Below are 17,036 nucleotides of genomic sequence, written 5' to 3'. Positions count from 1 at the left end.
AGCGACATGGCGACAGTTGGGGCGACAGTAGCTCAGTTGGTAGAGCAAGTCGTCTTATAACCGGAAGGCTGGCGATTCGATCCCCGCTCCCGCAGGCGTAAAAATGTCGTTGTGTCCTTGGGCAAGACACTTCACCCACCTTGCCTAAGTATGAAAGTTGTGAGAGTGAATGGTTGGTGGTGGTCGGAGGGGCCGATGGCGCAGACTGGCAGCCTCGCCTCCGTCAGTCTGCCCCAGGGCAGCTGTGGCTACAGCAGTAGCTTACCACCTCCCAGTATGGAGTGAATGACTAATGCAATGTAAAGCGTCTTTGAGTGTCCTGAAAAGCGCTATATAAAACCAATGCATTATTATGGCAGGGTTTTATCATATCTGCTCACTAAATAAAAAAGCCTGCCAACGTCACAGTTGGATTTACTGGCTGATGGGTGGAAGCGCGGCGTTGACGTCACCGGGATCCGTCGACAGCAGCGCAGACTTTAATTGTTCGGCTCTCTGAGGCGGAATATAAACAACACCAATCAAATCAGCTCCATTCTCTTCCCCTCCATTGACTCTAATAGTGTTTATGTTTCTCAGCAGGGGCGTTTAGCGCGACCAGGGTGGAGGTGTGTGTGTGTCTCCCCTCCACGGGAACTCTCCATATTAAGCAGCGCAGCACTGCAGCTCTCACTGATGTAATTGGGACTAATGAGATTCGACTCTCCATGCAGGTGTTGGGGCGGCGATGCTGCGTTCAGCAGTGACTTCCTGCACGTGTTTGGAACTGAAAGAGAGAGCGACAAACAGGCCAAGCATCTGTTTACAAACCACGTTCTCTCGTAATAGGCTATTTTATTGGTTTTCTAAGTACAATAGGAGAAGTTTGTGAAGGTATGTATATTTAAACTAATGGAAGTAATGCTGTTTGAGCCCACTAGGTGGCAGAAGTGAGCACCCTTAAGCGATTCAGCTATTTACAATCACTCATTGCCAGAAATAATGTCAACTGACTGACTTACGTGAACTGACCGAAGTCCAGTTTTCACCATCTAGTGGCATAAAGTGGTATTACAGGAAATAATTGCACCTGCTAGTTGCTTGATGTATTAGATTTGTCTCTTTTTTTTGTTACACTGTTGGAAATGATGGGTCAACTCAACTCCGGTGCAACATATTTTGCAGGAACTGCAAAAACAGGAGAATAATGATAAATATGATCTGTGATCTGTACACTGCTGCATCGTACTGACTAAAGACTTCTCCTGTACAAGGTTACAAGAATCACAACACAATATAAATGTACTGTACAACACAAAGCAGCAATAACGAGAATCTTCCTATCTTTATCCTACTCAGTGACATTACTCAAGTCAAATTTTACCACATCACAGTCCTCAACTCACAAAGTCACAATACACATTTTAATTAATGACCAAAAACCATTAATCAACTCAAATCAGCTTGATATTGCTTTAAACTCTTGTTCTTATTTACTGTTTTGTTCTCTTACTCATTTACTCCTATGAAATGTGTTTACTAAACATTTTTCAAATGCCTTTTAACTGTAAAACTATTTTTTTTTTTTTTTTTTTTACCGTGAATGAAATAAACAGAAATAATTTCAATACTTTCCTCTGATTACTAATAAAATACAAAGTACATAATCAATTCAAAATACATGTGAACAACAAGGACTTCCATCACCGTTTAATCACTGAACTAGCACCCGTATGGAACCACAGTTTTCTTACTGCAAAAGTTCACTTCACACAAGCTTCTCACGAAGTGACGTATTTACTCTGTTTAACAGGTTCTGGCCACAAACTCAAGTTTTTACGGAAGTTCAAGGCATCTCTCAGTAATTCACTATCTCACATGAACTTTAAACAGTCATGAAAGATTCTCTTTCTCATCACCATGGACTACACGTCCGTCATCCTCCTTGGAAAACGTGGCGAGTTGCCCTCACCAACTCAAAAACGTATAAAATCAGCTTTTACCTCGACATCCGTTGCACTCTCAGGCACTTGTAATCTCCCCATACTGCTGTCTAGGGATGTTCGATACCACTTTTTTTCAGACTGATACCAAGTATGAGTACTTCATCTTCAGTACTCACCGATACCGATACTCATACCGATACTTTTGATACATGAAATTTAAAATAATGCAATGACAGATCATTTTTGAAAAATGACTTTTATTTCTAAAAAAAGGAAGCACAGTCACTATGTTTAAGTCCACAATAATAGTCTGAAAAATAAAACAAACAACTCTTTCAGTTTTACACTTTTTTAAATGAAATGAAGTGCAAGAGAAAACAATTTCTCTGAATTTTAAGTTTTTTTTAAATGAACTGAAGTACAAGATGTAAACAACTCTAAATTATACACTTTTTTAAATGAACTTATCTTAACATTTTATAAAAGAACTAAAGTGCAAGATAAAACAGTTTTCTCTGAGTTATGCACTTCACATGAACTGAAGTTTTTAAATGTACTCATTTTAATGATTTTTTATGAACTAAAGTCAAAGATAGAACAACCCCTGAGTTTTAAGAGTTGTTCATGTTATTTGTGCTGCTCTCGGATCTCTGCTCTTCAGTTTCTCGGTCTTCTGCAGAGTTTGCCATCAAGTTGGCTGCAGGAGTTTTTTTTTCCAGCACAACAGTGTCAGACTCTCGTCCACAAGCATCACCCTGAGTTGTTTCAAGAAATTAAAGCTATAGTGCCTAACTTTTAAATGTCTATGAATGTCCGTTTTAGCCAAGCCACTACTAGTGGAGATGACAAAATGCAGATTAAGCCGATCGGCCCCTCTAACATGTCGCGGGATTTTTCAGTATATAAAATTCTTGCTTTGCGTGTCGACCGGCGACATTCCCGCTCTGGCGCGGAGGAAATTACGCATTTTACGTCACAACAAGAAGGGAGGGGGAGGACGGGAGGGTCTCATAGCAACAGGCTCAGCTCACAGTCTCAGGCAGACCGAGGAAGCGACATGCTACTTCAGGGTTTCTGCCAGACCTTTTCAGTCCGGGCGCCCCACCCGCGCTGAATTGTGCAGCGCCCGGACAACAGAGAGGAGGGAAAGAAAAAAAAAAAAAACTCTCCGACAGTCGAACACCGGTAGCGTTAGCAGCGTTAGCCGTTAGCAGCGTTGGCAGCGACACCACACGCTCCCAACCCCCCCCCGGCCAAACTCTTTTCCTGCAGGAAACACTGTACTTTGTGTGTAACACTTCGTTTTTCATCAAGAAGCAGCAACAAGAGACCAACGGACAACAAATGATTTCCGCTGACGACCACTGGGTCTTTTCATCCTCTAACCTGTCAGTTGCACATTAGCAGGCACCTTATCTCCCGTTTGTAATAAGCTATTTGCGTTTCTGTGGCCAAAAAAAAGAAAACAATAATTACCTCTTCGGAAGAGTCCATCTTTTTTTTCACCAGCTGTCCTGATTCACACAGAATAAAAACCGTTTTCAACGCGTGAATCACCGTGGCAGAGGAGGAGGGACACCGGGGACAGCTGGGCGTACGTCATGTGGAAGCGCCGGCTTTATTGTTGTAAGAACGCAGAATTCCGCTAGAGGGCGACCGAAGTTACGCACAGTAGCTTTAAATTACTAGTGGTAAATGAGCAGGATCGCGCACCTCCTCTTGCAATTTTAGCATTACAGAGTTTGCATTCTGCAAAGCTCGGCTTGTTTTCGCTTATACAAAAGAATTTCCACACCGGCGAAGTTCTGTTGAGACGAGCAGCCGTTCTCGCGGATTCATTCCTGTTGTCTCTGCTCTGGATGTGACGCATGGAGCAGTCGAGCCGCTGCGGTGTAGCGCTCAGCACCTGTCAGCGCCAACTCCCTGAGAGGAGGGCTTCTTCCGCTTTCATGTCGGCAGCTTGCATCCCATTCAGTTGCACTACCGCCATCTGCTGGTGAGGAGGGCTCACTACGCCTGGGATTTTCTTGCCTTGAGTATCGGTGGCTGGTCTCGGTAGACTTCAAGAGTACTCGATACTTTGAAATAAGGCCAGTATCGGCCCGATACCGCTACCTGGTATCGGTACTCGCACATCCCTACAAAATTCCATGGTAATTATAAAAAAAAGTAACTATGGTATCAGTCCACTGAGAGTCATTCATCTGCTGGATTTAAATCTAGAAATCTCACCGTCTGCAGATGACGGTGTTTTAAATGTTCTGTTAGTACTCGGCATTTCACTACCGTTACATTTTCCAGGAGGGTTTTTCAGGAGCTTTTGCAGGACACCATGATACAGACTTTAAAGTTGTATTTTGACCATATCTTGTCTGGAATTTTCAAGAAAAACTCTTCCGTTGTCCATATTTGGCATGGTGTCCGCTCTGTTAGGTGTGTGTTCACAGTCTGACAGGATTCTGCTTTGTTCCCATGAGACAGCCTTTCACTTAAATGAGAAATATCGTCATGATTTAATCTTGCAAGATCTTGTCACACCCCTAACACCCACCAATGAATTGATCGACTTGTGTTTTTCTCTCTGTTCTTCGACTGATTCCCAACATGTTTGCAGCGGAACTCCTTAAAGTTTCTGAAAAACACTTTTTTTTCTTCCAACATCTGTTAAAAAACACAAACACCCTCAGTGTCGCAGTCTTGTCACAACACGTTTCCCACTTCACACCAGCCATCTGAACCCACAATTAGCCCTTTTTTAAAAATAGACATTTGGTTCAACTGCACAAAGCCCATGACGACGGGAGCGCTTCATCTCGCCGGCGTTTGATGATCAGAGCGGCGGCTTCGGACACATTCCTCCTCCTCTTGACAACCCATTGTCTGCCTGTTTTTACAGAGAATAAAATGAATTATCTTCATGGCTGGCCGCTGACAGGAGGCTGACAAGGAGCCAGACAAACACTAATTACAGGCCAATTCGGTTCCAAACACACTCGTGGTGGTGCTGGTGGTGTCCAGGTGGTGGTGCTGCAGGTCACTCAGGTGACAACTGGTAATCCTGGGAGTGATTAGAGGGAGTAAATATCACAGGCTCCGCCCGCCGCGGTAATTAAAGCCAGCAGAAGGCGATCCGGTTGTGGAGTAACCCGTCTGCAGACGGAAACAGTTCCTGCTGGAGGTGAGACTGCCGATCACAGCCGTCACGCTGGAATGAAATGAAACGTTCAGAATTTAAATCTGTCTCTCCGCCTCAGCTGTGCTGGAAACTCCCTTCAGGAGCTGCTTTCCTTCCATTCACTCCGATTTGTTTGCTGTCTGATTATTTGTGAGATTAAGAATCAGATGGCAACGTTTTCAAAATGACACTTGTTTACATGGAAACAGAAAACTGATGAGTTTTCACGTTGCTCCACTAGATGGTGCTAGAACAACAACTCTAAACATTAACAATGGAGAACACGGACATTCATATGGACAGAACACCAAGGTGAATTGTTACGGACGGTGACTGTCAACTAAAACTATCAAGTCCCAGAGAATCTGGACTGGAACCGGGACCAGGACCAGGAGAATCTGGACTGGGAGTCATGACACTGGTGGAGAACTTTGTTCTTGTTGTACTTGTCATGTGCAGAACTAGTGTTTACAACAGTGCAGCGTTTTGCCTCGTTTCCATGGTGGCGGAGTACGAGCATTTTCAGAAAGTTGCGTTTTACCCGTTTCCATAGAGACACTCTCAAAAAGTTTCCAGAAAGTCACATTTTTGTCCGTCTCCACGGAGACAGACTCAGAGCATTTTCAAAAAGTAGTGTTTTGACCTTGTGGTGCAAAATACAATCGAATGCCAAAAACAACTGGTGCATTGTGGGTGTTTTTACACCCTGACAGCATGGCGCTGAGGCTAATGCTACCATTCATGGCAGCATCGCTGATATCACATTTTTTGCTGAAATTTTGACCATTTTGCAGTTGGTTCAGTTAGACTGAAGCCTCTTTGTGGCCAGTTGTGGTCCACGGGCCTCACAGGGTCACCCACCTCCCTCCAGGAAAGACTCATTTTCTGCCTCTTTCTTCCCCTACCCTCCATGACTGTCCTGTCCTCCAGTACCTGCAGCAGCAGTCTCTCATCTCCGACGATGGCCGCCTTCCTCCAGTCGATCACCTCGGAAAACGGAAGCTCCCAGCCGTTGCTCAGGATGACTGGAATACAGGCGGCCTGCGAGGAAGCAGAGACAGGATTATCACCCGGGGCAGGTCTTCTCCACTGTGTGAACAGGTCCTAAAGAATCACATTCCCACCCAGTGGAGGCGGGAGCAGACTTGTGCTTTGCTCAAGGACAGATAGGGTATTGAACCTGCAACCTTTCATTTGAGAGTCAGCCTCTACACTAAGTGAACCCAAGCGTCAAGATTTGACATCAGGTTGTCAACAAGGACCTTCATTCCTCTCATTTTTGGTTCGATGACGGACTTCTTCATGTTAATGAGGATGTTTAAATTCTGGACTCTGGGAGAAAACTGGAAGAATAGGAACTTTTAAAGTCGGCAGAGGAAGACAGGCGACGGCACTCGAACCAGGGATGTCTCACTGTGAGGTGAAAGAGCTCACCACTGATCCACATGGGAGTTATGTGAAATAAGGTGCACAAAGATCCTTTTATTACAAGACCATTACAAGTATGAATACGAACCTTGAGTTTCAAGCCCTATAACTAGCATCACTGGTGTGTGAGCCCCGGAACCCTTCAGCATGTAGCATGGCTGGTGTGTGAGCTGACGTCCTGTGATACTTGCTGTTGTATCAAGGAGCTTTCGTGAGTCTGAGTACTCCATGTTGTATCGGACCCGACAGTGTAATCGACATCGGTCCATCCCTCATGTTAAATTTACAATAAAACCTACAATACTTAACATCTTTTTGTACTTTTACAGTATGAATGGAAAAACGCCTGAAGATACAGCGCTGAGAGGGGAGAAGGAAAAAAATGACTTATTACGGCTGGTATTTTCATTTAAAGTTCAAGTCCGACTGGATTCTCAATCAAGCGAAACCGGGAGATTAAAGGAGATTCAGAAAATGCCGAGAGCATGATCGGTGACCTGTCCACGCTGCTTTGATTAGTCTGGCTTTGAGAGAGGGCTTTCTCCTCTCCCCTCCGCTGACACCTGTCTTCTCTGCTGCGTCCTCTGGATTTGAGGATCATTACGTTTTGGCAGCAGGGATCTTCTGCCGTCTGTCTTTGAGAACCGCTGTGACTTCAAAACTCACATGAAGACATTTCATTAAAAGCAGTGGGAGCTGACCGGAATTCTTTTTATTGCTTTGAAACAACCATTTCCAGCTAAATCTCCAGGAAAAATTCGACCTCATTGCTCCATTTTAAAAATGGTGATGGGAATGAGACAGAATGTTGTTCTACGAGGGCTGCTCCAGTTCTAGAAATGTTTAAATCAAATGGTGCATCAGGATAAAAAAAACAGTATGAAAAGCTGGAAAACGTATAAGTTTAGTTAGAGGAGGAAGATGCTCTATAATCTGGCTGAGAGCAGGAGCTGCAGGAGCTGAGCTGGAGCTCCGCAGGATGACTGACAGGCTGCCGGCGCTAATTATGAGACAACACGGAGGAGACCAGGAAGCTTTATGTTTCCTGTCAGCGTGGAGGCTGACGAATCCCAGCGAATCGGGCCCGGTTTACTCCAGGAGTGGTGTCATGTTTTGGTGTCAAAGCAAGACTTTACCGACGTTCAGGGTGTTTACAGGTTGTTGACGACACTCAGAGTCACTGGAAACGCAGCTTTTTGAAAAGCCCAGAATGTGGCAGGTGAGTCTGGTTTTCCGTCTCTCTCCACGTTGTAAACTCAGTTTAAAGATTCTGTCTTGGACGTGCTCTTTCAGGCCTTCAGCTGCAATGTCAGATGGGGCATTTAGCAATATTGATAGTCTGCAAATTAAGCAATATGAGCAATTTTTAGCAGAACCACCTTGACGGATGAAATCCGAGCTGTAAAAATTCCTCCCACACACGGATCCATTCGCCATCGTCCAACTTCTCTATTGAATTTTCTCTGCTTGCTCGTAATGGAGTCAATGAAAGCAGCTACTTTACTCTGAAGTACAATTTCACCACTTCTGTGCCAACAGCGCACACACACACACACACACACACACACACACACACACACACACACACACACTGACAGCATGCAGAGGTATTATCCATGCAAGCAGAAGCCCCCCCCACACACACACACACACCTGCAGGGCCTCCAGGAAGCGAAAGGATCCAAGACGCCGGCCCCGTGGCACCAGGCAGAAGCTGGAGTTATGAAGCAGCTCCTGGTAGTCGAACCTACACACACAGAAATGCAAAACAAAAGAAAAAAAAGAAATGAGGTGGTTAGAGGGAGAGAGAGAGAGAGAGAGAGAGAGAGAGAGAGAGAGAGAGCGAGAGAGAGAGAGAGAGCGAGAGCGAGAGAGCAGAGCACATTCCAGCCCTGAGAGAAGAACTGAGGAAACAACATGGTGAGAATCTGAAATCAAGACTCCGGTTGTGTAGTGGAGACCGTCTGACTCTGGACTGAGTCAAGACCAAGACCAGAGCATCCCAGGACCAAGACCAGAGCAACCCAGGACCGAGACCAGAGCAACCCAAGACCGAGACCAGACCATCCCAGGACCAAGACCGAGACCAGAGCATCCCAGGACCAAGACCAGAGCAACCCAGGACCGAGACCAGAGCAACCCAAGACTGAGACCAGACCATCCCAGGACCGAGACCAGAGCAACCCAAGACTGAGACCAGAGCAACCCAAGACTGAGACCAGAGCAACCCAGGACCAAGACCGAGACCAGAACAACCCAAGACTGAGACCAGAGCATCCCAGGACCAAGACCGAGACCAGAGCATCCCAGGACCAAGGCTAGAGCAAACCAAGACCAAGACCAGAGCATCCCAGGACCGAGACCAGAGCATCCCAGGACCAAGGCTAGAGCAAACCAAGACCAAGACCAGAGCATCCCAGGACCGAGACCAGAGCATCCCAAGACTGAAACCGAGACCAAGACCAGAGCCTCGCAGGACCAAGACTTTAAAGGGCTGCAATAGATCCAACATCAGGACCTTAAAAATGTGTTCTTGAGACTACGACTGTTCTCGACTTCTACAACACTAACTGTAGTTAACTAATGAATCAGATTCAATGTCGACCCCATTGAATCAGCACCATGTAAACACTTTAATCTGACTGTATTTTCACCACCTGATTAAAATGTGGACAGAGGTGGTCTAGTCCAGGTTTCGGCGGGACGTCAGGTTATTTCTTCACTCAGAGCTAATAGCAGTAAGAGCTAACCCCTCCAACTCCTGACCGCTCACGCTAACTACATCGTTTTCAGCCTTCCTGCCGTTTCCATGGAAATTAACTTTTTTTTCCAAATCCCTGCTGTGTAAAAGTGAAACAAAAGCTCAAAAATGACACATTTTAACTGTAAACCTTTTAGTGTAAAAAAAGCCGAACACCTGATTACAGTCGACACTGGTCTTTAAAACATTTCTTATAATCTTTGAATTTTTAACTTGTGATTGAAATGAAGTAGTCACTTCCTTTATGAGTACTTAATGAATTTCTCAAAATGATGGACAGATTATACGTAAATATCAATATGTCTTCAATTAAACGCCTCTAACGAGCAGAGGAACAGTGTTTTCTGTTACTCTGTCACCTTTCTACGCACTAACAGGTCATAATGGTGTTATTTTATATAATGAAGACCACCTGACATGGATAATACATGTAGATATGTGTTATAGGAGAAATATGTATGAATGTGTCAGAAACGATTGACAGAGTGGCAGAATTTGATTGGAAAGGATTAAACAAAGAGACACCGAGAATGACGAGTTGTTAAGAAACTCAACAGTTGTTGAGGTTCAAGCTCCTCACACACTTTAATAACCGTCGCTCTGCCGAGTTGACAAAAGGGGCAAAAAGAAAAATGATTGTCAACCTGAAGCCATGTTCCCACTTTTCCATTTCCTCCATCGCTGTGTCCACAACATCCAATTCAAGAAACAATCACAAGGAGCTTAGCCCCGAATGGATGCTGCAGCCTGGCTTTTTTTCAGTGCCTTTGCTAAGCTATGTTGTTGCAGAGGGCAGAGAGACATCAGAGATGCATCATGGGTAAGGAAAAAAAAAATCAGCTCAGTGCAGCAAACAGAGCGGATCGGGTTTGAGATCAAAATATCAGCCCCGATTCGCTCTACTGGAAACCTCAGTGGACAGGATTTATTGATCTGGGACCAGGTCTGAGGCCATCCTGGCTGGATGTTTCAGGGCTTGTCTGGACTAAGACGCACTGATCCTGCCTGTTGGCGGTGGTCCAGGATGACTCCCGACCAATAGGAGCAATGCACAAAGTCACATGACTAGCAGTTGACAGCTGATGTGGCTAAGCTAACAGCTCACGATGCCGGTGGGCAGCAATCCAACTTGGTGGTCTTTCCATACGAACATTCATGTTCTCCATTGTTAATGTTTACAGTGCTCTGTTCTCTGCAGCAGGTCTCTGGTTTCAGTACAAAAATAACTACTAGCACCAACTGGTGGTCCAACATGAAAACTACACACTTCTCAGCGTTTCAGACTGCTGCTTGTCCACAGGTCTGTCGCAGGGACGACGCCAGCCTTGCCAGAGTTTCCATTCTTTATTTCAATCAAAAACACAAGCAAAGGGTAGACTGCCTGGAGAGCCTCCCTGGCCTCCCTCAGACCGTCGTCGGCCTGAGTCGAGGTTCTCACCGTGGACGTCACCGGCTCCTTCTGAGAGGTTCCACAGTGAACAATGGATTAAAGAAGAAATAGTCTCACATTCACATTACTGGGTTGAATGAGAATGAATCAGGGACCCGAAGCCGTCAGGCTCAGCTAAACACAAACCACAGATCAAATTCTTTTAAAGCCATGTGACGGTCAAAACTCAGACTCATTTATGGTAAAATCCAAATAAAATCCAAGCTTGTGGCCAAACGCTGATTGTGATTCTGTCACAAGCAGAATCCGTCCATCTGAGGACCGTCCACCAGAGGAAACATGGTGGGACCATTGTCAAAGTGCTGAAGCTTCATTTACCCATAATGCATCAGTGCAATTCACCATGACAAAGAGAGAGTCTACCGTTTCTGTAGTTTTTTTTTCCCCACATTTTGCAAAATCGTAGAAATTTGGTTAGTGGTGGATTCTGCAGAAATGTGCAGAAGAGAAAACCTTCGATAAACTCTCCTGCGGTTCAACCCCAGATGTTACTCCAACTTTTAGCTAGCAAGACGCTGAAAGTCTGTGACTCTAAGGCTGTGTGTGTGTGTGTGTGTGTGTGTGTGTGTGTGTGTGTGTGTGTGTGTGTGTGTGTGTGTGTGTGTGCGCGACTATGAGTGTGTGTGCACACACACACGATGTCAGGAATCGCTCCAGGAGATTTCAGATTTCAGCCTAATCTGTCTGAGGATCAAGTGTCCCCACAACCTCACCGCGAGGTGTGTGTGTGTGCGTGCGTGCATGTGTGTGTGTGTGTGTCTACCAGAGAAATCCGACTCCATAATGTGGGAGGACGATGATGAGAGCACGTCTTACCTCCCATTCATGCTGTCCGTGTTCTCATGGTCTACGTTTGTCCGTGTGACATTAAAAACCGTCGTCGGCCACCGTGCACATGGGTCCGCGCACGTGCGGTCGACCGTGCGCACCAATGCACATGAGAGGAATGTGTAGCAGCGTGAACTCAAAATGCAGCATGGATGGAACCGCGACTATGGACGGACGAAGCGGAAAGCTCGGATGAGCCTTTAGTGTATTAGTGTGTGTGTGTGTGTGTGTGTGTGTGTGTGTGTCAGAGGGAGTCTGACTGCAGATGGACTTCCACCACGTCGATATGAGTCTCATTATGTCCTTTTTACACCAAAACGTCTCCAGTGAAACAGTTTTTATGCTTCAGTTCATGCGATTCACAGAGAGAAAGAGGAAAACCGGGGAGGGGTCGAGTCAAGGTCGCCAGGACGGAGTGAGAGGAGAGGCGCCGTGTGACCAGGTGACCAGGCGAGATTCGATTCCAGTCAGACTGATCGATCTGTTATTCTCATCTTCAGATGTGACAAGCTGTCCATGTCTGTGTTTTTCTCAAACGGATGAAAAAATGACGAACTGGACGCCTGACATTTATTAGACTCTGGTCCTCCGCTCTCTCTCTACCTCTCTCTATCTCTCTCTCATCCCACTGTTAATGGTTAAAGTGTATTGTTCTCCATGTTCTCCACGGCCTCAGGACTCCAGGTTCTGAGGTCCAGGACTCCCACGTTTTGGGGTTCATGATTCAAGGCTTTGAATCCGGGACTGAGTGAGTCTGGGGACCTCGGGTGGAATCGTGTTCAAACAGATGAGAATCCTGTGTTTCTTCCGGCTTGGAGCAGCTGGAGTGTGGAGGTCGTTTCATTTCCACTCCGTCTGATCACAGCTCAGTTCTCATCCCAACAGATCATCTTTCAAATCGATGTTTATTGATTGACGTTTCGAAAAATCGATCCGGAACATCCTGAATATTTTCATTTGTTTCTGTTTTATTAATTCTCTTCAGAATCATGTTAGTGAAAACTGGTTTTTGCCACTTCACAGATTCCCCAAACAGACCTGAACCTGAAGTGGTTTCTCATCTGGTCTGAACTCGGGAACGAGATGTTTTATGAAACTCCTCAAAGAAAAAAAAAATCAACCACTTTACGTGCTTTTCTCTAATTAAAACATTAAGTGTGCAGTCTGCCACCTGTTCTGGATAATTACTTTCTCCACCCAAGAACCCCAAAACAGAAAAAAAAAGGTTTTTTTTTTTTCTGTTGCTTCAAGTTCATTCATACAATATTCCATCAGTTCAATCTGGAATCAGAATCTTTCTTTGTTGTTTTGGTTGTTTATTATTCTTCTTGACTTGATAAATATAAATAACTTCTAGATAAACGGTGTTATTTTCCTCTTCCTCACAAGCACAAGCACGATGTTAGTAACATCTTGCATGACCTTGATTTTTTAATCACTTTAAGATCAACGAAAGGAAAACAGGACTAATAAAGAAAACATGAAATGACCAAAATGAGACATAAAATGACCAAATTGAAACAAAATGCCAAATATGGACCGAAAGTGACTGAAATGAGACAAAAACTTCCTAAAAGGACGACTGAAATAACCATAGTGAGACAACAAAGGAGACATAGAATTGAACAAGTGAAGCATAAAAAGAATAAAAACTGTCATAGAATTACCAAATATCAAATCAAAGTGACCAAAACGAGACAGAAAGCAACCAAAATCAAACCCAAAATTACTAAAATGTGACAGAAAGTGATCAAATTTGGACATGAAATTACAGAAATGAGACAAAATGATCAAATGTGGACATTTAATAACTGAAATGGGACACAAAATTAAAAACAGTCAAAGTGACCCAGTGAGAGAGAGAAATACCAAAAGGCCTACAAAATTATCAAAACAAGACGTGAAATCACTAAAATGAACAAAGTGACTGAAACTGAAAAGACTTCATTTACTTGAGAAGATAAAGATTACATAAAGACAAGATAAGGCGGGTGTGACCTTTCACGACTCGCCGTGAGAAGATCAAGTTATCGTGACTGAAGATCAGAGTTTAGGAAGGTTTCATCACATGTTCGGCGGAAGCTTCGTGAGGCGGGCGTCTCAACGCCGTCACCCGCCGGAAAAGCGGCGCCGTGCGGCCCGGAGAGCCGAGGACGGCGAGTCTTAATCACACGGTGAACCTTCGGTCTGATGGACTCATTTCCTCATCTGATTAATCCGTCAGCGCGGCCCGTCAGTCACACGGCGTCTCGCCTCACTGCTCACACCCGGCGGTGTGTGTGTGTGTGTGTGTGTGTGTGTGTGTGTGTGTGTGTGTGTGTGTGTCACCTGCATGATGTGACACATCTTGACTCTCTTTCATTACTTTCCAGAGTGTCTGAGTTCCAGCTGAACGTTCGGGTGAACTCTGGTCTCTGTTCAATGTGCTGAACTGTTCATGATGGAATTGTGCTGCACATTCGGTGAACCTCTTGTTTTTTTTTTTATTTTGCACAAAAATTAATTTAAAAAAGTTCCACTGTATTTTTTTCAGCTTCACTATTTGCAGACGACACTGTTTAGCTGATGCAAATGAAAAAATATTAAATTACCCTGCGAAGTATTTAAAAAACAGCTTTTGTGAAAGTACTTTGAGAAACGTTTCCCTGGTTTCCCTTCTGTAACGGCAGCGTCTCTCTCTGGTCTGGTTTTAGGCGGTTTTTAGACTTGTTCGGTTTCTACACAAGCAAATGAAAAAGTAAGAAAGTTATAGAAACTATAGGGAAAAAAATTGAATAATCGATATTAAAATACTAACATTAAATATGTTTCCAAGACAAAACCAAGATGTTAGGTGACTGAGACCAAGTCCAGGTCAAAACCTGGTATCTCAAGACCAACACCAGGTTATGTCAAGACCAAGTCAGGACCAAGGCCAGAGTATCTCAAGCCAGAATCAAGAAAAGACAAACACTTTCAGGGGCCAAGATCTTCCAAATGTGATCAACATCAACACAATTAAAGGCCAAAAACAAAGAAAACGCCGTGTTAACACAGCTTGGATCGTGACCTGGGATGGTTGTTTCACCCTGTGGATGCTGGAACAGTGTGTGTTCTTCCCCGTCGGTGTGCTGGAGAGCTCAGAGAAGCAGACGAGACGCGGCCCGGCGAGAGGGAATGAGGAATCAATACGTGCCACAGAGAATCACTCACAACATTTTAGCTGGAAAACAAAAGACAGATTGTTGTTCACAATAAAGTAAAAGGGTTTTCTCAGCACAAGACACTAAATAGTTCCAGGAGTGACGGATCAATACGAAGCCGAGCTCGGCGTTGCACTAATGAAAAATGTGTGTTTTGATGTCTGAAGACGAGCCAGAATCCTCCGAACCAGAGATTCCTCTCACACAGAGGAAGACGAAGCAGCAGCTCCGTGAAGATAAAACTGAAATATTGTGAGTCACTGACAGCTCTGTGATCCAGCTGCTGTTTATCGTCTGATACAGTAAATATTTCACAACCGTCGCTTCCAGTCAGAGAGGCTCTTGGTATCGTCTGAAGGAAAAGAACAACTCCAGAAGTCCTAACTCATGCTCCACATGCAAACGATACACAAAGCTCATCCGCTGCTGTGAACTGCCTCCACAGTCATCTCCACCTCCACAGCCTGACAGTACGGTCAGCACGGCGCCCGGCGTGGAGTCAGCGTGGAGTCAACCCACATCGGGCGAACTCTGCTGGTCGAAATGCCGGCCTTGATACCCGAAACCCGATACAGCTGCATCCCTACTGGGTACTGTACATTTATCATGACTATGACATCAACACACAGCATCAATACCATTAAAAACTGAATGAACCGGGAGGAACTCCTGCTCTGTAATTTCACAATGACAGCACAAAAATAAGGGAAAGGTTACCTAGCAAACGACCATCCGACCAACAGACCAACCCACCAACCAACCAATTTATCAACCGACCAACCCACACACAAACTAACCAACACACTAACCATCCGACCAACAGACTAACCCACCAACCAACCAAACAACCAATTTGCCATCCGACCGACCAACACACCAACCAACAGACTAATCATCCAACCAACCAACCGACCAACCAATGGACTAACCAACAGACCAACCAACCAACCAACACACTAACCATCCGACCAGCCAACCAACAGACAAACAGAATGACCAACCGACGAGCCAACACAAAAACCAACCACAGAGTCAGGGAATCAGCACAAAAAAAAATCATTGGAAAAATTCCCAAAGACTCCCAAAAGGAACTACCTAATTACAAAATCAGTACTAAAACGATCTTAAAATTCCCAACAATTACCAACAACAATGAACGGAGAGACAATAAGACTAATTTATTTCCACAAATTGTATTTTTTAAAAACGTCAGCTGGAGAATGAAAGGCTGTGTGCTCTGCTGTGTGGGTTTTTAAGGAAATATTTGTGACTGTTTGAGTCAAGAGACTCCGAGCTCTGAACATTTATCATTATAAATGCACTATATTAAAAATAAACAGCGCTACCAGTAATTATAAACAAGCATTTAACTCGCACAAACACGTGTTTCAACTGCTTGAATGGAAAATACACTGATTTATATTAATTTCAAGAAGTGTGACGACCAGGCGGAGCTTCGGCCCGAAACGCCGTCGGGATCACGCCGACTTTTAATCCGTTTTTACCTCCAAAAGGTAATAAAAAGCACGATGTGGGGTCGGCTTTGATCCCACAAGAAAACCAGTTTCCCAGAACGTCACTGCAGGAAAAGATTTATGTCACCACTAATGAATAACACACACACACACACACACACACACACACACACACACACGCACACACACACACACGTACAAACAAAAGGCTGGTCTCACAAACAGACTGGCCGTTCCCTGGAGGTGTGATTGTTCAGCATGTGTGGCCTCAGAACCATAAATAATGAAGCCAAGACGAAACAGAGTGAGGAGAGCAAGTTCAGGTCGAAATGTTGCTCATTTGTGCAATTCGCCGGACAAAGGAAAGAAATAAGCACCGTCGACCCAAAGGCGGAGCATCGTTTTTCCTCCCGGCGCTTCAGACAGTACGCTCGATATCTGGAAAAACGGAACCGAAATGAATCAGCCGAACGAGACGAGACGAGTCGTGACGTCAGCTGAGAAAGAAATGTCTAATCTACCTGCTGATTTCATCCAACTTTCCAGAGCGCTAGGTCTTGCAGTACCAGTTTGCACCAGAAGGTGGTGAAGTGAGTTAGCAAGGTTAAACCACGGTGATTAGCAGCTTCATGCAGTTTACTCACCAAACATGGCTGAAGATTACTTTTCAGTCAAGACTTTATCCCTATTACTAGAACTTAACTGATTGTTTTTAACTTTTGCTGGTATTTTATAGATGATTTTCCACTACTTCTGCTGTTTTATTGATACGTTTTAACTATTTATGTCACTTTATTGATACTTTTGAACCA

General features: G+C 44.6%; 1 protein-coding gene across 1 annotated transcript in view; it reads right to left on the bottom strand.

Annotated features, from left to right (window-relative positions):
• The window catches only part of LOC115401935 (exostosin-1), a 216,966-nt gene that overhangs the window by 30,478 nt on the left and 169,452 nt on the right, over positions 1 to 17,036 (bottom strand). The window contains exons 3-4 of the mRNA XM_030110323.1: positions 8,182 to 8,275; positions 6,034 to 6,141 (exon numbers count right to left, since the gene is read on the bottom strand). Coding sequence (XP_029966183.1) covers positions 6,034 to 6,141; positions 8,182 to 8,275 — 202 coding nt within the window. The remainder of the gene's footprint in view (positions 1 to 6,033; positions 6,142 to 8,181; positions 8,276 to 17,036) is intronic.

Source organism: Salarias fasciatus, chromosome 15 (assembly GCF_902148845.1).
Source record: "Salarias fasciatus chromosome 15, fSalaFa1.1, whole genome shotgun sequence".
Classification (NCBI taxonomy): Eukaryota; Metazoa; Chordata; class Actinopteri; order Blenniiformes; family Blenniidae; genus Salarias; species Salarias fasciatus.
The sequence above is the reverse complement of the archived record's forward strand: the minus strand, read 5'-3'. Positions and strand labels throughout refer to the sequence as shown.